A 22294-nucleotide genomic window follows, 5' to 3' on the forward strand; every position below is an offset into this window, starting at 1 on the left:
CAACCTTCATGAAAGAGCAGTGAGCGATGCCTCTGTAGTACTTGGCATGAGCAGTTGACTACTAAATCAGTATCCTGGATTTAGGTATCTGATTTTTTTTAAAGTAATCATAGTTCACATCTTTTTATTTCATAGTGTAATGCGTCTTGAAGGTATTTTTATAGTGAGCTCTTAAATATGTATATATTTATAAAAGTTTTGTCAGAAACATTCTATTTGAGGTTTGCCATAATTGAGGAAACAGACATAAATTATACATCCTGTTACCAGTCTTATGTATGATTTAGAGGATTTCAGTGAAGGCTGGAACTGTGGAATGTAAGTGAAAATGAGTGCCTTGTAAGGTAACTTTTTATTTTTCATTTAGCCCTGCCAGCCCTCCTGCTATGGATCTCAGAACCATCATGGAAATTGAAGAAAGTATGCAGAAATGTGGAACCATGCCAAAGGCAAATTCAGGGTTGGTAAAAAACCAATATCTATAAAAGAAAAGCGTGATAGACCAGGCTATTACAAATTTACTTAGTGGTTCAGGCAGTTCAGAGTTTAAAACAAGCAGGAAAAAGTTGTCCGATTTGTTTTTGAACAGCTTTGTTTACTTCAGTTCATTATATTGTTTTTCTGTGAGCATAGAAAATTTATCCCTGTATTTTCCTGTAGTCATGTTTGGTCAACTACTGCAAAAGGTGTCTTAGCTGTTGAAACGTGAAAGAGCAAGCTAGTAAGCTAGTATCTGAAATCAGTGGCCTGCTCTGCTGAGCTTTCCTGTTTCCCACCAAAAGAATTAGTTCTTGTCCCTAGCACTTTGGAAATTACTTGTGGACAAGTACTGTAGTTGATCCTGAAGTCTGTTTCTTGTCTTGCATTCTATGACCTCCCTCAGCACCCATGTGTTGATATTGACAATTTTGCTCAGGCAGAAGCAAGCGTGGTTCTTGGAGAAGCATCGCAAAGACACAGGGAGATAAACGTACATTTTCAGGAGGCAGTGGATTAAACCTGACGTGTCTTAACTGGTGACATATGGAAGGGAACTGGAGATGACTTTCATGACCTTTGAAGTGTAGCATCCTTTTAAAGGAGAGCTGGGACAGTAGTCCTGGAGCCTAGTAAAGGGTTGCTGGCTATGTAGGTTCAGAAGTTGTGAACAAAACAGCCAAGACCGAAAAATCCAAATAGCTTAGAAAACAAATTATTACAAATAGAAAAAATGGCTATGTTATGTTCTATATGTTTCTTATGAATTAATATTGTTGGTTTAAGGGAGCTAAGCTTCTGACAGTCCCTAAAAAACCCACAAAATTAGAAAATAGTCTTCAACTGGTGCTGTTCCATCTCTTTTGGCGATTTGATTCGTTCTCTGCCTGTTTTCATTTGTAGACGTGTAAGTGAAGAATAGTTTTATGATGCTTTTCTTTCTGTCACTCTTGATATTCATTGAGCCTCCTTTTGATCCCTAGCCACCCAACCCTTCCCCCCCACCCCCCACCTGTACTTCCCTTTTAGCACCCTAGTCAAAGTAATTTGGTCTAAGAAAGAAGTATTTCTGAGTTTAATTTGCTAGATTAAAGGTGAGTCATCTCAAAGGACACTGATCTTACATCTCTCTTTGCAATATCAATTCACAGCAGAATGGCATCTCATGGAATCAAGCTTTCTCAGAAGCAAAGGAAAATGATTGCCCTGGCAGCAAAGGATAATGGGTCAATAACTAGCAGCACAGAGCCTACTACATTAATAACCACACCACCTCCACCTACAAAAGTTGCAAAACTAGGGAATGCATGGTATGTTATAAATCAAATACCCCTTCTTTTTCTTTGGAGGGTTTTTACATTGAATAGTCTCTTAGATGCAGTTTCGTAAATAAAAATGGCCTAGGTTCTGTTCACTAAAAAGACTGGCATTGAACTATTTGTATCTACACTTGGTAGTAATCTAGAAATTCAAAGGGGGCAGGGAAATGCAGTGGTTGCAGTTTAACAGTTTCTTTAAATTTTACTATAGTGAGTCAGAAGACTGCATCCCATCTGGTTCTTGCCTGTGTGTGATGTGGTATTTGCAGATGGTATCAAAGGGAAGTATAGAAAAAAGAACATGGAGCACAAGCTCTGAAACTTAGTCAGGAAGAGGTTATTGAAAACCATTATGAATGCTGTTTTTTCTCTGTCGAAAACATAAAGAAAAATGTTAGCCCTTCCTGGGGGAAAGGGCTAGAATGACTTTGGAGTAGAGCAAAAATAGACTGACATTGTAGATAACAAAGTTATCTAGGTGGCTAGGAAATGGAGAGAGTGACAGATGTCGCTTAGAATTCTTATGCTGGAAGGATGCATAATGGGTTTAAAATTACTTTTAATGCTGATTACACACAATGTATGTTCCAAGTTAATATCACTGTATGAAATAGAAAAATGGTTTATCATCTGTTCAATGAACTAGGCTCACAACAGTGAATGTAATGAGGTGCTGCCCCAATTCATGCTTTGTTCATCACATTTACAGTTGCTATTGGATAAAAGCATAAAGGCATAAATGTAAAAGTTGTTAGCTATGTAAATTTAATTAATTTAATTATTACAGAGTAAATACCTTATGTGCATGCTGGGCAGTTCTGCCTCTTCCTGTTCAAGAATGTCTAGACTTTTATTGCAGCTTGCTTCTGTACTGGTCCCTAGAGGAACTCTGTGAGTCAGTCTCCTCTCTGTAGAGCTTACCTGTTTGTGTCTTAGTGGGAACAAAGCTTGCTGCAATACCCACCATGGTCACCCTGTTTTAAATGAAGTCTTTTTTTAGACAATTTAGCGCTTTTAAATGCTATTGTAGTTGTTTTATTTTTGTGCTGGATAGATTTCAAAGTAAAATAGGAGTCTGTCTTTCAAAGGATAGGTTTATGTTCCACAATTAGAGCCATCTCCCTCCTGTTTCTTTTGTCTCTCTTTTCTTTGATACTTTGTGTTAATTGGTTGCTCCTTTCAGAAGTAAGAGTACTAAGTATCCGCCGCAATCTTTGCCTTTCTGCTATGCTTCTGTATGTTCAAAGCAGATGTGTAGCCGGTTAGCTAATTTAATGAATGTATGGAGAGAAAAACAATCACATCACTAGCTGGCTGAAGAAAAGGTAGGCTGCTTCCTGGCCATAGTTGCTTCCTGAGGGGCGTTACGCGTCGAAAAGATACAGGCAATATCTAGAACTGCTTGCTTCTCTGCTCCATTTCATGTATCTGTTACCTCATCTTTCTTTTTTAGATGGATGTTATTATGATTAGCACCTTGAGTTTGAAGTGCCTTTAGATTTATTTGAGATTCCACATAGGTGTGCTGTTATCTTAGTTTAAGACCATAGCAATAACAGTAATATCCCAGAACATAACAATGGTAAAATAGAGCTGGTGTTCAAAATATTCATCATGGGAAAAACTGAGAGAGTATGTTGTAATCATCCCAAAATCATGCGTTATAAATCAGATAATAATTAATTCTACTTCCAGTTACGACACCAGAATAAACTTTACTTCTCTAGTGGACACCATGCAGCACATCCAGCCTTGTGGTTAAAGGGCTTCAAGATTTTACAGGGCCATTCAAGGATCATTATCAGTCTGTTCTGCAGTTGTTTGATGAATTCAAGGTAGTGTGGCATGATGTGTCCTTCAAGTAGTGATTTGGACAGTGAACATAGAACGTAGGGTTTGGAAGGGCCCTCTAGAGATCATCTAGTCCAACCCCCCTGCTAAAGCAGATTCACCTAGAGCAGGTTGGAGAGGAACGCATACTGGCGGCCTTTGAGTATCTACAGAGAAGGAGACTCCGCAACCTCTCTGGGCAGCCTGTTCCAGTGCTCTGTCGCCCTCAAAGTAAGGAATTCTTTCCTCATGTTGAGATGGAATTTCCTGTGTTCCAGTTTGTGCCTGTTGCCCCTTGTCCTGTTGTTCGGCACCACTGAAAAACGGTTTGGCCCCATCCTCCTGATACCGGCCCTTTAGATATTTATAAGCATCGATGAGATCCCCTCTCAGTCTTCTCTTCTCCAGGTTAAACGGACCCAGGTCTCTCAGCCTTTCCTCATAAGACAGATCATCTTTGTAGCCCTCCGCTGGACTCTCTCCAGTAGTTCCTTGTCTGTTCCTTGATGGCTAGGATTCCTCCACGGGTCAGTGAGAATAAGTGCAAGAAATCTTCTCTGTAGACATCTGTATATCATGGGTATATCGTATGTATATCGTAACTTAAAAAAAAAGTTATATGCCATGTATTTGTAGTGTCCAGCTTACAAGCTATAGAGGTATGTTACTACAGTAGTCATTTACAAAAATGAACTGCCTAAGATGACCCGGTTTTAAAAATATGCAGCAGACAATATTTCAAGTGAACCTGAGAAAAGGTTGAATTATTTTGTTTTGATTTATGCAAGCAGGATTTAAATTTCTGTCTTCTGAATTTGTTTTCAACCATGTACACCTAATACCAAAATTTAGGGTCTCATTTACTCTCACAGCCCCCAAAAGTTACTCTGATTTAACATTTGGAAAAGCCCACATTTTTGTCTTAAAAAGGAAATAGGGTTTTCTTTGCACTTAAGGATTCAGACTCTGCCTGAACTGCACCTCTGAACTGTAATTGGGACCTTCACAGTAGGAGAAACAAGGTTTGCAAGATTTATCTTCTGAATTCTGAGTGGATGAATTTCAAAATCCTTAACACTGATCCTCTGAAATGCTGCAAAGAACACGCTACCTGCTTTACACAGGTGATACTGATACTGCAGGTCAAGTGGCAAATTAGTTATTTGGCTTAGCTAATGCAGGAGTCACAGGGCAATTAGAGCTCTGAGGCTTAAAATTTGCTGGGAGAGACTCACAGTTGAATCAGATGGTGACCAACACAGGAAATACTGAGTTATGTTATCCTTTATTACATTAAAAAAAATAATTCCATCTATGATTTTTAATTTTACTATTAATGTTATAATTATGCATAAACAATGTGTAACCTAACATCTACAATGGTGATGTACAGTCTTACATACACAAATTACACGGGCTCATTCACATACTAATTTACGCGTTGTTACAAACCCACCGCCTTTCTCCCCATCAGTGACTTGGCATGGCAGCACCAGGGAAGCCCTGCTCTTGTGCACTACCCGATGGGTGACTCAAAGGGGTGTCCGTGCTGATGTGGTAGGACAGCTGCAGCTGGCCAGGGGTGCTGCTAACGAGGTGGACCAGGGCCTGCATAAGTCAATCCTTTTCCGCAGACACCCAGCAAAGTCAGGGGCCTTTCAGTGATCAGCGGTCACAAGTGGGTCTTTGGAGTCTTCAAAAGAACTTCCCCAGACCTTCCATGCCGTGGCTTGGGCTGATGTTAGTGATCACTGTGTAGGCATTTCATGGGTATTTTCAACCAGTAGTCTTAAATATCATCAGTTAATTTCCTTTTTTGTTTTACTAGCCTCTTTCAAGCTGCAGTTTTATATGCTTGTCTCTGACAGACTTTGGGTATCAAGGGGAGGAGGCTATGAGAACTCCTCTGCAGAAGGATGTTTGTATAGGGTATCTGTCTTTCTCCAGCCTGGTCTTTTCCATCTCCCCTTCATAGACAACTTTTAGGTACAACAAAGCCTGAATCGGGTTTTGGAGGACATTGCATAGCTTATCTAATTATCTGGGGTTCTTCAAAAGAGTTTGGTTTTTGTTTTTTTTTTTGTTGTTTTTGTCCCTAAGTCCTATTTTTCAGTGCAAGATAAATGACTCTGTAAAAGTATTTGTACTAATTGACTTAAGCACGTGAGCTAGATGCCTCTAGTTAAATAACTTTGCTTCTTAATACAGAAAATAAGATATTAAGAGAAGCTCTGATAAAAGGCATATAAAAATATCGGGCATAACTTCCTTGATCTGATATCTGAATAGTTTGACTATCCAAGCTATTAGGCTACACTCTGATAGATAATTCTTTACCTCTTGGGTGTTATTTAATTTTAAACTACCAACTGCCTATGAACTGTTCCTTGCATTTAAAAAGCAAATATGGACTGATTTTTTGAATGTACTTAGATAACTGTCTCCAGAAAATATATTGTGGTCTTAAGGTTCTGATTAAACAGTTTTTGAAAGTAGCTGGGCTCTACTGTGTTACACAAACCATCTTAAGTGGAAATTCCAGGATATACTTCAGGAGGGTGGAATCCAGTCTAACGCTCATGTGGTCACCACGCATGATACTGTACGTTCCTCTGGCTGCTGATCTGGAAAATGCCAGTAGCTCAAGAGTTCAAGCAAAGAACCAGTGGGAGGTATATGGATATTTAAAATTATGCCTAGCTGCTGGAAGGGAGCATTTGTTGAATAAACTTTAAGCTACTCTAGGGAAGGCATCAATTATTTGATTGCCCCTGCTAGTTGTTTTGTATGCAAGATAGAATGGTGTTACTCATCTGCTCTAATATTGTATTTGCAAAGTTATATCTGTAAATTCACAATGGACTATTAGAGTGCATTTGGCAACAGACTGAGTTTTCCACGCATGCAATAGAGTCAAAGCTGTAGAACTTGTGTTCCAATGAAATAAGATATTCATCTTGGATGTGCAGTGAGCACACTTGCCAGAAGGGTGTGGGACCTTCCGGTTCTTTTTTGGCTGACTAAAAGACAGAGTCTATCATACACAATGTTTTACCTTTTCCACCAAAAGAAAACTCCAGTTTCATAGTTTGGGGGGGACTGAACCTAGGTTTCCTCCTTTAAAGAAAAGTGGAAATTAGAAAGGGGGGGAGGAAATCAGGAAATCATACTAGTAATACTTTGAGAGTATATTGTGGAAGAAGCTAGGTGTTAACTTTATTAGTGCTCCAGACCTACTTTGATTGAGGGAGGGGGGTGTTGTTTATTTGTTTTTCTTTTTTTTAAGCTCAGGAGAGCCTATGGCTTTTCAAAAGTGGAGACATAAAGAAATTTGAAGTCTATCTTGAGAACTAACAATTGTGTGTTTTAATGTCTAGGTTGTCAGTTTGTCAGTATTCCAGTTTATACTGAAACATCAGCAGTTGTTTTGGAACTTCATACTTTGATGTCTTGTAGCTACAGCCTAGAGGAACCTACCTAATCATATTATGCTTTTTAAAAAAGATGTATAAATTAGTTTTTCTAATGCTACAAATTAGATAGAAATGGCAATGTATCAGGCAGGATAAGCTGAAATTTAGAGTTGTTACTGTTAGGAAAATTTGTACCAGTTGAAGCCGAACCATTTAAGCCACTGGTCATTGTTTTGGATACGTTCACAAGCTGAGAATCGCTCAGGGTTGGGTGGTTGGTTTTGGGGTTTTTTTGAGGGGGTGGTTTTGGGATGTTTTTGGTGCTGTGTTGCAAGTGTATCTGATTGCAGTACAGAATTTTTGTGAAAATGGGTAGGCTACTGAAATTGTTACTAACAGAAGCAACTTCTGTGACAGAAAATCCTAAGGGAACCGTTCGCCTACTTGATACAGTAAGTTTGTGGAAGTTCTGGTCAAACACTTGCCCGGACTCTTGTGTGCTGGCTGGTACCAGGAATAGAGGGTGTGCAAAATAACTATGAGCCCCTGCACCTGCAGGTTCCAATTCTGCTTTCTATGTCTTCTGTGCTGCTCATGCAGTGGTTAAAAAAAAAAAAAAAAAAAAAAAAAAAAAAAAACAACAACAACAAAAAAAAAAAAAAACAAAAAAAAACCCAACCACCAACCCAAAACCAAACAAAAAAACCCCAACAACACTACCCTACCTCACCCCGTGCCAAACTTAATCCCAAGTGGTCTGGCATGGGGTTCAGACATCACACTTATAACTTTCAGATGCTTTTGCTGTAAGATTTCAGGTACAATATTGACTATGTTGCAATATAGGTGTAGTTTGAAAGTCTTTGGCTTGAAATGCTTCCCTTCTTATGGTAGCTGCATAAACAATTAGCATGGTATAGAAAGCTTGTTTTACTTCAGTAGTGGTTATAATTCATCTCTTATTTCCTTGAGAAAATAATGAGCGGAGCTATTCTTCCAGTACATATTTCGTATACTAAGCATAGCAGTGACACTCATTGTCAAATAAAGATAAATGTAACCAATGAAGAATTAATTCCAAAGTCTTGATGGGTAAGGGAAAGACTAATGGTAACTTCCTTGAATTCTGTAAATAAAAAGGCTTTTGGATCAGAAAGTGTTCAGAATAGCTATGATGCTAAATTGCTATGTATTCATACTGGTTTATTTTTGAAAGATAACATGCAGCCTCTAGCTCAGTAACAGTGCACATTATACTTGGGCAAGTAAAAGAAAACAAAGCATATCAGTTTTATGAACTTCACTGTGGATTAAGTTATTTATAGAGCCTCCAGCAGGTGTGAGTAACTCATTCAATATTTTGGAGAAAGAAGATGAGCTATATTTGACTTCCATGGTGATAAACTAACAGTACGAAAGTACTAATTGTGTGATTTATGAGCATACTTTTCAAGGAGTAATACTGTTAGAAAAGGTACAGCTTGTCTAAGACAAGGTGTCTGTAAAATAAAATTGCCTTTTAAGAGGATGGGTTAGGGGGAAAATAGATGGACGGGTGGTTTTGGATTGTTTGGGGTTGTTTTTTTCCTTCTAGTGAAATTTCCATACTACTAGCTTGTTCTGTTTTCATAGGTATTTATTTTCTGATGTTTACTTATTTGATCCAAAGTGACTTATTCTAGTGAATGGGGTCGAGCCAGCATAATGGTGAGATACAAAAGCTAAGTGACATAGTATTTTTATTTTTACTAACTGAAAAAGGCCCTCTTTGCTATATGAATTGCGGAACAATATGAAGTCCTGGAAGGTGCAAGTATAAAATGAGTTGTTGTGTTGTGGGTTTTTGTTTTTTAAAAGGTCATCTTCATTGCATTCTGCTTTGCCAAAGTCATTCCGTGATCTTGTAATGGAAGAAGAAAAATGCATGGGTGCGAATAATTCATCTGGTACTGGTATCAAAAGAGCTGGATGTAAAGGAACTGAGGATTCATCAGTCCAAAACACCACAAGGTGAGGGAGCAGTCTTTTCCTAATTGATCAGCCACTATACAAGAACCACAATAACCTGTTTAAATTTTGGTGAAATAATAAAGGATAAAAATGTCATTAAAGAGAAAAAAATCCTGTAAACATTCTTCTAATGAATTCTGTTAATAGGATTTTATGAATTAAATGCTCCCATGAATAGGAACCTTAAAGACTGAAGCAATATAATGCCACTGCTAATATTTTGTTTGAGGTTCGAAGTGTTTGTGTCCATATATATGGGCATGTAAGTGTGTGTGTGTGTACGTTAGTACATGTATGTATGTAGAAAAATGATAAATCTATATTTTCTAACTTCTGTAGAAATTAGATATTGCTTTGCATTCAGATACAGCATGCATGAAACAGTTTGCTTAGGGGTATTTCTGTGTAACCACTGAGTGGATAAAATCAGTTTATTCAACAGAGTTATGGCACTTTCTGATCTGAGTTTTCTTATAAACTGACTTAATTGTTTAGGTCCAACTTTTCATGGACTAAGAGGGCTTACTAAAATATTGATGCATCGATTATGTCTGTGTACTATAATTAGTGGGGGACTACAATTCTAAGGGCAAAAATAACTTGTTCTGAGGTGCATGTGAATTATATGTCTAGTTATTAGACAATATTTCCCCTTGGTCAAATTGTTTTAGCCACGCATCTTCTTGCTGCCTCCAAGAAAACCTCTGCTTGGGTTTAAAATAACTGTCTAAGCTGAGGAAAGAAATCTCAGCCTTATTCCTGAAGGTCTGTATGACTGAGTTGCCCACCCACCTGCATCTCTTCCCCCTATCATCAGTAACTATGCTATGTATTTCAAATACATTTACAAGACAGAGGGCCTGAAAATCTTGCAGACTTTCCCACATGCTGTCTGGAAGCAGCACAGGCCAGCTGCCCCATGGTGGTAGGGAAGGCAAGGGTGATGGCAGGACCGGCCAGGTGGTGGCCTCCCTAAGGAAGGGCACAGTCCCTCTGTGCCCGAGTGAGGTGAACAGGGCTCCATGAGGGAAACCAGGGTGAGACACAGTCAGTGAGTGCAGACAGGTCCATTGGGATGAGGCAGGGTTAAGGTCAAGCCTGGAAGTCAAGTCAGGGTCAGGAACAGCAAGGCTGGGCTTGGGCATAGCTGCAGTGTAGCTCAAGAAAGTCCTTTGACTGAGGGACTGAGCTTAAATGCAGCTTCTGAGTAAAGAGGGGGAACCCCTGTGAGCATTTGCACAGCTCCTCCTTACAACTCTGTTTATAGCAGCCTGACTCAAGTTTACACAGCTGAGGGAAAAGAGTTTGCAGAGCCTGTTGGTGCACAGGGAGCCCTGACAACCATTACCTCCCAGTTTTTCTTATGAACTCCTGTTCCATCCCCCTCCAAAAACCGTCCCTTTTATAAGGAAAAGAAAGTTCTGCTGGACCTCTCTCTTGGTTGCTCAGCTTGTGTAGGAACTGGTGTTACTCTAGGACAGAAGTAGTATGTATCCTATTGGTAGATAAAGAACAAAATAAAGGTAGAAATATAGGAACATTGTGTGGGGCATTGTGTTAGAGGAGAGAGGTAGGAGGGATTTGGAGAATGTGTGTGACGGGTGGGTATTCTTCAGGAACAGAGCAATAAAGCTAAAGATATTGCTGTGAGTGGAGATGTAGGGACATGAAGCACAAATCTGCAGAAAAACATTAATTTTGTTGCTAGCAAAATAATAAAGCTTTTCGTCACATGGGAGATGACAAGGGCTGTCAATAAGGGAATTTTCACTGGATGCTATTATTTACTGTGTCACACCTGCTCTGTGATCTTCATAAAGTCATTTCTTTTCCTTTTGGATTGCTCTGTCTAGTCTGTGCAATCTGACCAGCCTGCACGCTCTCTAAGTGGATTATCTGAGATGAATCCAGGCCTAATACGTTAGCTGCCTGAAAATGATACATTAAGCTAGTGGGAATAGATGACTAGATTGACTATAATCAGTTGGAAAAGTCGGCAGTTCCAGAGCTATTTCAGGTTTTGAATTGTGTCTGAAGATGCTTATTTCTGTCTATTAGGTATAAAGAGCATAGGTGACTAGTTCATCCATCTGGAAGTTAGGAGTTGAGTTTCTAGTTTGAGGTAATTTTATTCTTGGACTGTACAGTTTCTGTCATGGTAGGCTCTGATTTTTGCCTGTGGCATTCAAGGGCTATTTCTGTGAAGATTAATTATCCACACCCTTACCCCTTCCTTTTTAAGGAAAGGAAATTACACGTGCATAGTAGCAATTATGCATAGCATAAGTAATCCTCATCTGTTGACGTCAGACTCACTGATGGGACACTGAAGATACTTGCATGCCTTCTGTTCCTGCTTTGTCTTTTTCCTTTGGATAAACTGCAGTAAGTAAGACAACAGTTTTCTTAAGTCTGTGGATAAGGGATTTTTGGTGGTTGTATAAACAGTCTTCCATATACCGTCACCTTCCAATTTATGCAACCCAGAAATTTTCTGTAGATGAACCATGTCATGAACGTGGAGATGTGAACTGGATTCAGTCCAGAGGCAGATCAGCCCAAAAGTTGGTCTGTGTGGATGTGGCTGCATTGTTTCCAGGGACAGCTCAGCCTTGGGAGGTATGCTGTGCAGCTGTGCATGTGTAGCTCATAGTCCAAGCTGAAAACATAGGCCTGACATGACTTAACTTTGTTGTGGCAGCCTGGGTTGTCTTCACTGTGTTACTCCAGGGAGCAGTGAAGAGTCTTAGTGGAAACAAGTCTTTGTGGCTTCGCGTGGGAATGGCCTAGTTCTGGCAGGGCTAATAATGAGCTAATAAGTAGTACATGACTCAACTGGTACAGCAAAACCCAAGAGGTTCTGCAGGAGACCAGGCTTTGTGTTCCGTTTCTGAAAGCAGTCATTAGATCAGGGAGGCACTGGACCTGAACTGGCTTCAAATGAACCAATCCTCAGGAAACAGTGGGGAGCTGAGTGCTGGGACAGCTTGGTGGCTGTGCAGGAGTCATGGCAAGTTCAGCCAACTGACTTAATCAGGTTGGTTCAGTACTGATGATACTTGGCTGGTTTGTTTCCATGCAGAACCACTTATGTCTCTGCATCAGTCTTCAATTTTCAAGACTTCCAGGTTTCCAAGTTCTCTATTTTTGAGGATTTTTTCCATTTTTCTGTATATGCTAGCTTACCGTTTCCCGTCTGTTCCATTTCTCTCAGTTATTTTGATGCCAGCTGAGGAATTAATCTAGCATGTTGAAATATCTGCATTTGATTTAATATCTGGACCGAGTGTCTTGCTAGCAAGAAACACAGATGTACGTATGTACAAACAGCTTCAAAATATCTGAACTGCTTCCTACATTTTAAAGCCACATTTAAATTGAGGGAGATGACACAGGTTATTTAAACTTATCTTTTTAATTGGTAACTAGAGCGTGCTTACACTGGAACTATTAGTAAATTTCAGCTCTGGTGGGGTTTTTGGTTGGTTTGTTTGTTTAGAAGTCTTACTCTGGAAAGAACTTTTTATCTGTACTGAAACAGGTTTAAGTATAACAATCTACTTGGATTAATTTATAGTAGTGCTGTGAATAATTCGAATTGTGAATGGGAAAAAGTGTAGCTGTCAAATGGGCTGAATAGGTGTTGGTTGGTGTTACATGTGCAGGAAGGTGAGCATTATTAAAGCAGGTGGAAAAAGAGAAACTTGAGAGATGACACCAGAATAAATGCATTTAGTAAGTTGTACAAACATGCTCTTGATCAAACCAACCAGCAAGGAGAAAAACTGCCTTCATCTCCTCTTCTCCTTCATTCCTTTTCTCTGGTTCTTTCCTGCTTTTTATTATGTTATTATTTGTCTTAAGTGCAGTAAAACTGGAAGCTGACTTATCTAGACTTCAGCTGAAAAGTAGTCCCCTGCTGTTGAAATCATAGAATAATTTAGGTTCTCTAGTTCAGCCTCCTGCTCAAAATAAGTCAAACTAGATCATGTTGCTCAGGGCCTGGTCCAGTTGAGTTGTGACTGCTTCCAAGTATGAAGATACCCCAACCTTTCTGTGCAACATGTTCCAGTGTATGATCATCCCCATAGTGGGATTTTTTTTTTCTTACATCTCACTGGAATTTGCTATTTTGCAGCTTGTGTATGTTGCCTCTTATTCTATCACTGTACATCTCTAAGAAGATTTCCAAGAAGTCTTTCTAATACAGCCCAGTATGCAGTTGGTCACCTTTGCTGCTGCAAGGGCGTGTGCTGATTAATCTTTGACTTGCTGCCAGACAGGACTCTGCAGATCCTTCTCTGCAGAGCTGCTTTCTAGACAGTTGACCCCTGGCCTGTACTTCTGTGTGGAGCTAGTCTCTTCCAAATACAGGACTTCCCACTTGCCACTGAAATTAATGAGTTCTCATTTGCCCATTTCTCCAGCCTCTTGAGGGCCTTCTGTATGGCAGCCTGCTATTGAGAACATGGACTGCTACACTGTCCCCCCCATCCATCTGTGGCCTTTCTGAGAGTGCGCTCCTTTCTACCAAAGGTGCTAAACAGGATTGATCGGAGTATCAGTCCCCGCGTACCAGCAGTAGCACTTGGTTTCCAGTTGGACTTTGTACAGGTAACCCACAACCCCTGAAGCCCTTCGATCCAGCCCATTTTCCACCCATCTTGTCCATTTACTCAGTCCGTATTTTTCAGACTGAGTATAAGGATTTCAATCGTCCTCTGGTGTAGACTGTCTCTGCTTGCACCATTTCTATGTGTCCTTTTTGAATTTGAATTCCATGTACAGTTGCCTGTTCAGTCCTACTAATCTTCTGCCATGCTTGCAGGGTTTCAAGCACATTGAAACAATCTGGTTTTGTGTTTGGAGGAGGCTGTCCTTGTATATCAGAAATCAGTCCAGATAGTGTCTATATGAAGTGCAGTCATTCTCTCTAGTTCTCTCCTTTGCAAGGTTAGAGAGAATTTTTCATCTTCTCTCAGAAGATGATCAGTGGAAGACTGAAAAATCAGTTACTCTCCTCTGCATCTATGACAGTTGAAATTATTCTTCCTCGAACCTGAGAGACCAAAACTGAAAGGTTGTCCAAATAAGCTTTGTCCAGTGTGGTATAGGTTGTCTAAAGTATTTGTTTCAAATGGAAACAACTTTTTTTTCTTTTTCCCCCTAGCCACTTCTGATTCATTATTGTGATCAGTACACCCGGGATTCTCCTTTTTCTCTTCAAGCTGAAAAAAACTCCCAGTTTATAACTACTACAGCCTTCACTTCACAGTCTTGTTTCCTACTTCTGAATTTCCTTTACCATGGCTTTGTTCCACAATCGTACCATTAATTCTTATCCTTTCCTAAATTAATACCATCTCTTAATATTTTCTAGTGGTTTGAGCTTTGCTGCTTATTGTGTCTACCAACATTACATTAGTTACATTTCTTTTAGTGAACTTATTCTCAAAAATAATGATTAACCCAGCTGTAAAGTGAGTAGCAAGGTTGAAGAGGTATGAGAAACTTGTTTAAAAAGGAAAAAAAGGTTATGTGGCACTTGATTCAGTGTCTTACAGAATTCCCATATTTGTTTGTCACACTTTCCTGGCATGACCCGATACCTTTCTTAAATAAAATAGGATTCTCTCACCTGCCATGGGTTTTCTTGTACCAAAGATAAAACAGAAAAAAAATATTTACAAGATACTGATTTTCTATCTTTTTTCCATTTTTAACTATTCTCAACACCTATGGAAAAAGCATTGCATATTAATTAGGTCAAAATAAAGGCACTGCAGCTATATAGATACTCAGTCTGGAGAATCATACAGCAAATTTGACCACTTTTACCATGGAGCTGTTGCTTTATGTGACAGTTCTCTCAAAGCTCTGGAATAGTGGTTATCCGGAAACATCCAGTTCTGAGAGTTCCACACCTTTTTGGTTTCTTCTCCATAGAGTGTACCACTGTCTGTCCTGTCAGTGTCTGATATAGAATCATAGAATAGTTTGGGTTGGAGGTGACTTCAAAGGTCATCTGGTCCGACCCCTCTGCAACGAACAGGGACATCTTCAACTAGATCAGATTTCTCAGAGCCCCGTCCAGCCTGACCTTGAACTTTTCCAGGGATGGGGCATCTACCACCTCTCTGGGCAACCTGTTGCAGTGTTTCACCACCCTCATTGTAAAAAAAATTTCCTTATATCTAGTATAAATCTACCCTCTTTTGCTTTAAAACCATTACCCTTTGTCCTATTGCACCAGGCCCTGCTAAAATGTTTGTCCCCGTCTTTCCTGTAGGCCCCCTTTAAGTACTGAAAGGCCTCAATAAGGTTTCCCTGGAATCTTCTCCAGGCTGAACAACCCCAACTCTCTCTCAGCCTGTCCTCATAGGAGAGGTGGTCCATCCCTCTGATCACTTTTGTGGCCCTCCTCTGGACTTGCTCCAACAGGTCCATGTCTTTCCTGTGCTGAAGACCCCAGAGCTGGACGCAGTACTCCAGGTGGGGTCTCACCACAGCAGCCTAGACGGGCAGAATCGCCTCCCTCGACCTGCTGGCCATGCTTCTTTTGATGCAGCCCAGGATATGGTTGGCTTTCTGGGCTGCAAGTGCACGTTGATGACTCATGTCAAGCTTTTCATCCACCAGTACCCCCAAGTCCTTCTCGGCAGGGCTGCTCTCAATCCCTTCATCCCCAGCCTGTATTGATATGGGGGGGTTACCCCAACCCAGGTGCAGGACCCTGCAGTTGGTCTTGTTGAACCTCATGAGGTTCACACGGGCCCACCTCTCAAGCCCACCCAGGTCCCTCTGGGTGGCATCCTGTCCCTCAGGTGTGTCAACAGCACCACACAGCTTGGTGTCATCCGCAAACTTGCTGAGGGTGCACTTGATCCCACTGTTTATGTTGTTGATGAAGATATAGAAAAGTAGTGGTCCCAATACAGACCCCTGAGGGACACCACTTGTCACCCATCTCCATCGGGACATTGACCACCATTACTGAAAATGGAGGGTAATGATCATTTTGACTGATGTGAACTGTGGAAACACGGAAGCAATGTGACCTGGCAGAAGGTGTATTTGATGGTTTTGTTTTGAGGGAGTAACACTGTGAAAAGCCTCTTTTGAAGTCCATTGTTATGCCCTGGCAGCTGTTGCTGCAGATACGTATTTTTCCCTGAGCGTTAAATTTGTGTTCATTCTGTTCGAGTAGTTGGCTGTTTGGTGGGCAAAATCATGTTTTGTGACAAAAAGCTGGACATGGTTCACTTAAATGCTATTTTTGATGATGGATGTTGCATTTCAGATTTCTTGACATCTTGCCCTCATTGCTTAGTGGTAGGAATCATGGTTTTTGTTGTCCTTGGAATTGTGTTCTGGGGAAAATATTCCAGGCAGAGAACTTAACAGTTACTGGAATTCTCCTTGCTTTCTATAGATTTTTCCTCTTTTCCAAGAGTTTGTGGGCACTTACAGAGGCTTACTAAAGCCTTAAAGAAAATTGAGACTGATTTATTGAAATACCAACACCCTTTGGTTTTTTTACAGTGCTACAGAATAATTCAAAAAAGTCTGCTAGCATTTCATAGTATGCTGTAACAGTTTTTTAGCATTCCGGAAATCACAAAACCTGCCAAAGATAGGTCATATCTTTATCTCAATAATGAGAATAGGTCCCTCTCTTCCTACTGATCTACTGATGTAGGATTTTTCTGACAAAAATACTTGTTTCTTAAGGCATACAATGTACTAAATGTGACTTATTTTTCTTGAGAGGTTAACATTTTGCAACTGAATAAAATATCCTCCTGTTGGGAATTCTAGTGATATTTCAGGATTCATTTTTTTTTTCAATGCTGTTAATTCTAGTTTTATGCTCTTATGAATGTGGGAGATGGTTGCAGGATATGTACTGAAAGCGTGTAACTTCTGGGCTTACACTTGAGGAAATAATTTAGTAGTGCTGTTGTAGCCCTGGTTCTTTTATATGAACCGCTTGATTTGAATACAGGACAGTTGTCTTTTTATAAAAATCTTGAAGCCATATTCTTTTCGTATTAATTGCAAACATTTATAGTCAATGCTGTTAGTGCAGAAGTCAGTTGACTATTTCACATGTAAAAAAAACACTACTTTTTTTTTTTTTTAAAAAATGCCTTTATTCAAATGCTCAAATGTTAGGGAGTGCTAGAATTAACACCCAAGCTGAAAATCCATTAAGTTCTGGTAGTCAGAAATGAGCACTAATGTCTCCTCTAGTCACAGTATCACACTTAGAGACAAATTCAGCATTACATCCTAGTGCCTTTCTTATGGAAAACCCCTACACGTTTGTAATTGCCTACTGTAAATTTGTACTTCACAATATGACATAGGAGAATGCTCTGTCTGTGACTGTCACTCTCCTATTGTACCTGTCTCCAGGTGCACCTCTAGAAGTAGCCCAGGTCTGGAAGACCGTGTTCTGGATTCTCCACAGCTGGAGAGTCATAATTAAGTTTGACAGTGGCTTAGATTCTGGAGCTTTTTGTCTATGTGTTGTTCTGACCATGTTCTTGATGTTGCCTCATAATGTCATTTGGTTTTTTTCTTTTTTTTCCAGTCCTTGGTTATCAGCATCACCATCTAGCTCTCCTGTGATAGCACCTGTCATGTTTTCAGCTATTGTAGAAGAGGAGCTCCAGCAAGAAGCTGCTCTTATTAGGAGCAGAGAAAAACCTTTGGCTTTGATCCAGGTAAAGTGCTAAGTTACTGCAGCTGTGAAGTAACACAAGGAGTTTCCAATAGCTGTTTCAGAGAGCAGATTAATTATGTATTGGTACACTTAGTATAATTTACATAATGATATTAAATATCATTTAATAATAACTTCACATTGCTGTTTGATACGGTAGGCCTATATTAAAGTCAGATTGACTACTAAGTCCATGATTAATGCATTCACAGCATCAGAGAGTGGTTGAGGTTGGAAGGAACCTCTGGAAATTGTCTAATCCAAACCCCTGCTCAGAGCAGGGTCAGTTAGAGCAGGTTGCTCAAAGCCATGGCCCTGCAGCTTTTGAAAATCTGCAAGGATGGAGACTCTCCATGGCTTCCCTGGGAAACTTCCAGTGTATAACCACTCTCACAGTAAAAAAGAGTTGTATCTTTAAATGCAATTTTCTTTATTTCAATCTGTGCCCATTGCCTCTTCTCCTGTCACTGGTTACCACTGAGAAGAGCATGGCTCAGTCATCTTTATTGTCTCACATCAGATATTTATACACTTTGATACACTCTCTAAGCCTTCTCTTCTCCACGCTACAGCAGCAGCGTCTCATACATCAGATGCTCCAAGCTCTTAATCACTTCTTGTGTCCCCTCACTGGACTGTCTCCAGTATGTCCATGTCTCTCTTGTACTGGGGAGTCCAGAAGTGGACCCAGCACTCCAAATGTGTCTCAGTAGTGCTGAGTAGAGGGGAAGGATCGCCTATCTCAATCAGCTTGTCCACTACAACCCCACGTCCTTTTATGCTAAACTGCTTTCCAGCTTGTCGGTCCCTAGTGTGTACTGGTGCTTGGGGTTATTCTTCCCAGGAGCTGGACTTTGCATTTTTCTTTGTTGAATTTCATTAGGTTCCTCTTAGTCCATTTCTCCAGCGTGTCTGCATCTGTCTGAGTGGCAATGCAGGCATCTGGCATATCAGCCACTCCTTCCAACTTCGTATTGTCTGCAGCTTTGCTGAGGGTGCACTCTGTCCCATCGTGCGGGTAATTAATGAACATGTTAAGCAGTACTGGCCCTAGTCTCAGTCTCAGTATTCGTGCTAGTGCCTGGCCTGTAGCTAGACTTCAAGCCACTGATCACAACTCTTTGAGATCATTAGTTCAGCCAGTTTTCAGTCTCTCTCACTGTCCATTTATATTGTCCATACTTAAGCTTGTCCACTTAAGCTGTACCACTTTCCTAGGGATCAAGATGAGGGTGACTGGTAGGTAGTCACCCAGATTCTCCTTGCGCTTCTTGAAAGTAGGAATGATGTTTGCTTCCTTCCAGTCCTCAGGGATCAACCTTTATTGCGACAACCTTTCAAAGATTTTTTTTTTTTTTTGAGAGTGGGCTTGCAGTCAGATCCGCCAGCTCTGATCTGAGGGGCCTGGGATTGCTGAAGGCTGATTTTGCAACTAAAGACCAAGATGAAGAAGGCTGTTAGTTCCCCAGCCTTTCCCATCTCCTTTGTCATTCGGCAGTGAGCTCGTGTCGTCTTTTTGCTGCTCTGGAAGCCTTTCTTGTTGCTCTTCATGTCCCTTGCCAGAGTCGACTCTGGATGGGCTTTGGCTTTCCTAATTCTCTTCCTGTGTGTTCAGTGTCTCTGTTTTCCTTCTGAGTCGCCTTTCTCTGCTTCTGCCTCTTATATGCTTCCTTTTAGTTTGAGTTTTGTCAGGAGCTTTTTTTCCCATCCATGCAGGTCTCCTGCCATGCTTCTTGCTCTTCGGCATGGACCATTCTTGAGCTTGGAGGAGGTGATCCTTAAAATCAGCCAGCTCTCCTGGACCTGTCTTCTTTCCAGGGCCATATCCCATTAATTTTTTCCAAGCAGATCCCTGAACAGATCATAGTCTTCTCTGAAGTCTGAAGTCTTCTGAAGTCCCAGGTTGTTATCCTGCTATTTGTCTTGTTTCCATCTCTCGGTATGCTGAGCTCCACTATCTCATGGTCATTGCAGCCAAGGCTGCCCTTGACCTTCTCATCCCTGACCAGTCCTTGTTTGTTTGTAAGTATGAGATGCAGCAGAGTGTCTCCCTTCATCAACTCCTTGATCTGTGTTAGGAATTTTTCACCACTGCAAACCTCCTGGAGTGCTTGTGCCCTGCTGTGTTGCCTTTCTAGCAGATACCAGGGTGGCTTGTTTCCCATGAGGAGCAGGGCCTGCAAACATGAGGTTTCTTCAAGTTGTCTGAAGCAGGCCTCATCTACTACTGCTTCCCGATTAGGAGGTCTGTAGCAGACATGCATTCAGTAAAGACAGTTCATAACAATGATACTGGTGTAAATATAGCTCTGACACACGTTCTTTTTTCCTTCCAGATCGAGGAATGTGCTATTCAAGATTTATTAATCCACTATGAAGCTTTTGACAACCCTGATGAATTTGTGACTGTTGAAAGGGCTCCGCAGGGACCTATAGCAGCACCTATGTGGAACAAGCACTAATTTGTACTCTTCACAGTCCGTGTTGTATGTGCACTTCTGAAGTTCTAATCCTGGTTACAAGTAAAACAGGACTGGAAGAACAGCAATCATGTAATTTTTAACATCAGCATTAAAACACTGCACATGACCACTAGGTATTTGTTAGGGAGAATGGAAGTAGTGTGTTCACTGTGTCCTTTACCCACAGTAGATATTGTATGTATGTTTTGAGAGAATTTCTTTAACAAAACATATTATTAGTAATGTTACATGAAGCTGTAGATTGGAAATGTATTTGCTAATCTTAAATTGTGAGGGTTTTTTGTTAAATTCACAGATGGCTGAAAAGCGAGTGCTTATTTTGTGATTTAATGTGGAATTGAATGTGTGGAATTATACATCTTTAAAGTCAGGGGAGGGGGGTTATGTTCTTCAGAGCTTCCTGGCAAATTGGGAATATTGGAAAAAGCTTGTGCTTGAACTTCACGTAAAAGTACAGTTTGATAATGCAGTTTTCCTTAAGTTGTGTGTAAGTACGGGCTCTCTGATTGTTGCGGCCAGTGCTTCTTGCTGTCATGCTCCGCCATGAACCTCTATGCTGTACCGAAGTGCCCTGCCGTTGCCTGCCCTCAGTTCGGTTGTGCATGTTTTTTCCCTGTCGTGAGGCTGGCCTTCGAGCAGTCAACTCTGTTGTGAAGTAAAGCACGCAGGTGAAGAGAATGTGGTGGCACTTAATGAGCTCATCTTATAGTCTTATTCCGGTAAATATGGTACAGTTTTAGAACCACTGTGTTTTAAGGAACAATTCACCTGAAGTGCTGAGGAAATAAAAGGTCTGTGTATTCATCGTTAAAGCTATAGGGACGAATGCTTGACTGTGGAATTTGCAAACACCTAACCTTCAAAGATTATCATAGGTGGCTTTCAGTATTGTGTGTTCCAAAGTTCTCTGTGCCTGGTTTAAACAAATTTACATATATATATATATAAAAACAAAAAGTAAAAAAAAAGTAGCCTTATCTGCAATATTCTGTCTAGTTTGTTTGTATAGGTGTTTTTGAACTTGTACTTTTCCAGTGGTGTCAGTACTCACAAACTCTGGAAAACTGGAATTGAGAGAGCTACAGAAAATGAATGTGGAGCGTTGATCACTGTGTGATAAAAAAAATCTTGGGGAAAAAAACCAAACAACTATGTAGATAAGTTTAATGGTTTCAGGTCAAGCTACACCAAAAAATCCCCCATAAGAATTGTAAACAAATGCAATAAACCATAAAGTCTTGATTTACACTAAGATAATGTACTTTTATGTGCTGTGTATATATAATCAACGCTTTAGGTAACTATAAAGTAATCTAAAAGTATTTCTTTTGTGTATGAAACAAGAACTGTTGGCATTTTGAAGCTACACAGGCAAAGGAAGATGTAGCTTTTAATTCTATTTTTAAATTCTACTGGTGATTCATTCACTATACTGATGAGAATGCTTGCATTAAGCGCTTTACTTGATGCACTGCAGGGCCTTAGGGCCTGCTGAAACTGTCTTTCGGAATTAAAAAACAACCATGGGAAATAGCTATAAAAGCAGTGGGCCTTTCCAGGTACGAACCCAAGTTGTTCTCCAATATAAAATCATTGTAGAGGTCCTAATTTGCATTTTGATATTTTTTTTTTCAAAATCGATTAGAACATGCTGTTTAAAATGTCATTCTCCTGACATTATAAGAGGATTCGTGCTTCCACTGTGCCAAGAAGCTTGACTGCTTATAGGTTCTGGGTTTATTGTAGCAGTTTGTTTATGCATCATCACTGGTTATACTTAATATTCACAAACAAAAGTGAGGAACAATCAGTGTACCACTCTTCTAAAACTGAGAATGTTTTGTTTTTTTTTTTAAACTGTTGTGTTAGAACAGCTTAAAGTTAAGGCTGAAATGTGTCACAGAAAGCTGTGTAAACTTGCAGATGCCATTTTTATTTGTCTGAAAACTTGGAAATTAACAGTTTAAAATGTCTGAAGCGTACATAAGAAATTCAAATTATAGTGGGAACAGAAATAAAAGTTTCTAAATCCCT

At 40.2% G+C, this 22294-nt stretch overlaps 1 protein-coding gene across 2 annotated transcripts in view; it reads left to right on the top strand.

The window, feature by feature from the left end:
• The window catches only part of IBTK (inhibitor of Bruton tyrosine kinase), a 60912-nt gene extending 39675 nt beyond the window's left edge, over positions 1–21237 (top strand). The window contains exons 24-28 of one of the 2 annotated variants that reach the window (XM_074581302.1): positions 368–460; positions 1629–1787; positions 8897–9049; positions 17646–17778; positions 20114–21237. In XM_074581302.1, the coding sequence (XP_074437403.1) occupies positions 368–460; positions 1629–1787; positions 8897–9049; positions 17646–17778; positions 20114–20239 (664 nt within the window). In that variant the 3' untranslated portion in view covers positions 20240–21237. The remainder of the gene's footprint in view (positions 1–367; positions 461–1628; positions 1788–8896; positions 9050–17645; positions 17779–20113) is intronic. The other variant, XM_074581304.1, reaches the window with a different exon arrangement.
• Positions 21238–22294: the final 1057 nt, after the last annotated feature.

This window comes from Larus michahellis, chromosome 3 (genome assembly GCF_964199755.1).
Source record: "Larus michahellis chromosome 3, bLarMic1.1, whole genome shotgun sequence".
Classification (NCBI taxonomy): Eukaryota; Metazoa; Chordata; class Aves; order Charadriiformes; family Laridae; genus Larus; species Larus michahellis.